At 35.8% G+C, this 2,506-nt stretch overlaps 1 protein-coding gene across 1 annotated transcript; it reads right to left on the bottom strand.

Moving 5' to 3' along the window:
- Positions 1–6: 6 nt before the first annotated feature.
- LOC116351360 (zinc finger protein 107-like) lies at positions 7–1,421 on the bottom strand (the record flags this gene model as incomplete). The annotated part of the gene is made up of 3 exons (XM_031783454.1): positions 1,341–1,421; positions 926–1,099; positions 7–860 (listed from the first exon to the last, which is right to left on the bottom strand). Coding segments are annotated over exons 2-3 (1,009 nt in total), but the record flags the coding sequence as incomplete, so codon positions are not given.
- Between the last annotated feature and the right edge of the window lie 1,085 nt (positions 1,422–2,506).

The following is a 2,506-nucleotide window of genomic DNA, read 5'->3' as shown; positions in this document are numbered from 1 at the left end:
CTTTGCATAATTTTTCATGCGCATCAATTTCGGCCTTTTGAGAAAATCCACTGAAACAGCCACGGCAATGGAACGAAAATTCCTTTGTGTGAGTCACTTTGTGCTGTTTCAAGTTATTTGGCTGCGTGAATTCTTTTTGGCATATATTGCATCGATATGGTTTCTCGCCGGTATGAGTACGCGAGTGCACATTGAGACACCACTTGCGATTGCTAGAATATTCACAAACTTCGCATTGGAATCGCTTCGTCTCCATTGGGTTTGATGGAGTTGACTTTTTATTTTGCAATGATTTTGAAGTCGAGCTTGATTCGGCATGTTTTCTTTGATGTCCAAAAGATTTTCCTGCCATGTTGTTTCTTTTGGCACCACCACCGTTGCTCGATGCATTGCTCAAAATTTCAGTTGATGTGTTTTGGCTCGTTATGTTCATAGCACGGTGTACATCGATTGCGACTATCGGAATGCCATCGTTCAGTTCCATTTCTTTCGCTTTTATTGCGTTGTTCATTTCAATCCAACCCCAATCTCTGTTTTGTGAAACATCCCCTTGATAATCAAAAACGTTTGATTTCATATCAGACATTTCGGTGTAGCTTCTATTGTCGTCAAATTGAACATAATCTTTTAATTCATGTGATATGCCATGGCCATTATACCGAATGGCACGTTCCATTTTTGATGGTTGATCCTCTTCGTCGCTCGAGTCAATGATTTCAAATGGGTCATTGGTTGTTTGTTGGGAATTGTTCATGGCATACCTTGGAGTGTGAAACAAATTCGGATATTCATCGGTTGCTGAAGTGTTCGCATCCTCGAACATTAAACTGATTTCGAATTCATCGTACACATTCTTGATTCTGCAAACGATTATCAATAAGGAATTATTATTGCAAAATTATGGAAATTATTGTTTTTCACTCACCGATCATACGAAACACGCAAAAAATATTGCTTGAAATCAGCATTGGGTGCGAGACCATTTCGTTTGAGGTCCTGTTTAATGTTACCCAGAGAAGATTTAGCTTGGTATTCGAATGCAGTAAGCATTTGGCTCATCTCGTCTCTCCAGCTCATCATTTTCGGAATTGTAACTAAACTAGAATAGAATACAGCCAAAACCAAATTTGTTGATTAGCAATAGTGAAGGCAATCATGCACTCTCAGGCCACTTCATGAACCAACTAGTCTATATCTTCCATTGAAAGGTGCTTAATGCGTATAAAATACAGTAATTCAGACTGTCAGAATCAGATCTTGTTGCAAATATATGCAAATGTTAGTTATAGACGCAATTGACGCCATTTTACATTATTTTAGATAGCCGCACGTATTCTTACCTTACTTACGATTTGATAAATAGATTCCAATAATATGAAATGCTCTTATGCGAATAACGAGAAGTTTGCAGTAAATTTAAGGATACTTTCGATGAAAATTGAGGTTATTTCTTTAGTTTTGATGCTACCAGATTGAAACGTGTCAAAGAATTGTGACGTGAAATAGAAAGAATGACGTAATTTATTACAACTGTGCAATAGCAACAAGCTGTCAAAACGAATTCGCTGCCTTCTAATGCTAGACACTGCATTGCAAAAAGAATTTGGCGTTGAGCGAATTGATTGGATTTGAAAATATCAATAGTGAAAATATACAAATAATGAATAAATTCCTTTTCAAATTTACTTACTCCATATTTATTGTAATTTATTATTCAACTCGTCTGTGTTGAATTGAATTTTTTTGCTTAAATTATGTTTGAAAAAATAGAAATGGAAATGGGTTAAATAAATGTCAATAAAATCATAATTTTAATGTTCATAAAAACTTGTTTATGGTGCTTGTGTTCTATAGACGCTCGTTTATTACATAGAGAGTTTTCTTGATATTTTTAGGCAATAATTTCATTGGAATTTGAGTTATATTTTTATGATAGTTTGCATTCGGCCTTTTGAAAAGACCACCATCTGATGTTAATATTGATGATGATGTTTTAAAGAGAAGATATAACATCCAAAAATAGAATGGAATCTTTAATGGTTGATTCTGGTGTGTATGGTGTCCAAATGTCTTTTCAAATTTGCTTTCGATGCAAAATGTTTCATACAAATCTCGCACCGGAACGGGTTTTCACCGTTGTGCGTTCGCATATGATCTTTCAACTTAGTTTTATATACAGTGACGAACTTCTGGCAGATATGGCATTCATAACATCGCATCTTGCATAATTTTTCATGCGCATCAATTTCGGCCTTTTGAGAAAATCCACTGAAACATCCACGGCAATGGAACAAAAATTCCTTTGTGTGAGTCACTTTGTGCTGTTTCAAGTGATTTAGCTGCGTGAATCCTTTATGGCATGTATCACATCGATATGGTTTCTCGCCGGTATGAATACGCATGTGTGGTTTTAGAGCTGATTTGTAATTGCTGGAATATTCACAAACTTCGCATTGGAATCGCTTCTTCGTCCTCATTGTGTTTGGTGAAGTTGATTTTTTACTTT

The sequence above is a fragment of the Contarinia nasturtii genome, unplaced genomic scaffold (assembly GCF_009176525.2).
Source record: "Contarinia nasturtii isolate CC-2019 unplaced genomic scaffold, AAFC_CNas_1.1 Cnas_scaffold_5313, whole genome shotgun sequence".
Lineage (NCBI taxonomy): Eukaryota > Metazoa > Arthropoda > Insecta > Diptera > Cecidomyiidae > Contarinia > Contarinia nasturtii.
Note: the sequence above shows the minus strand (reverse complement) of the source record. Positions and strands in the feature narration are given on the sequence as shown.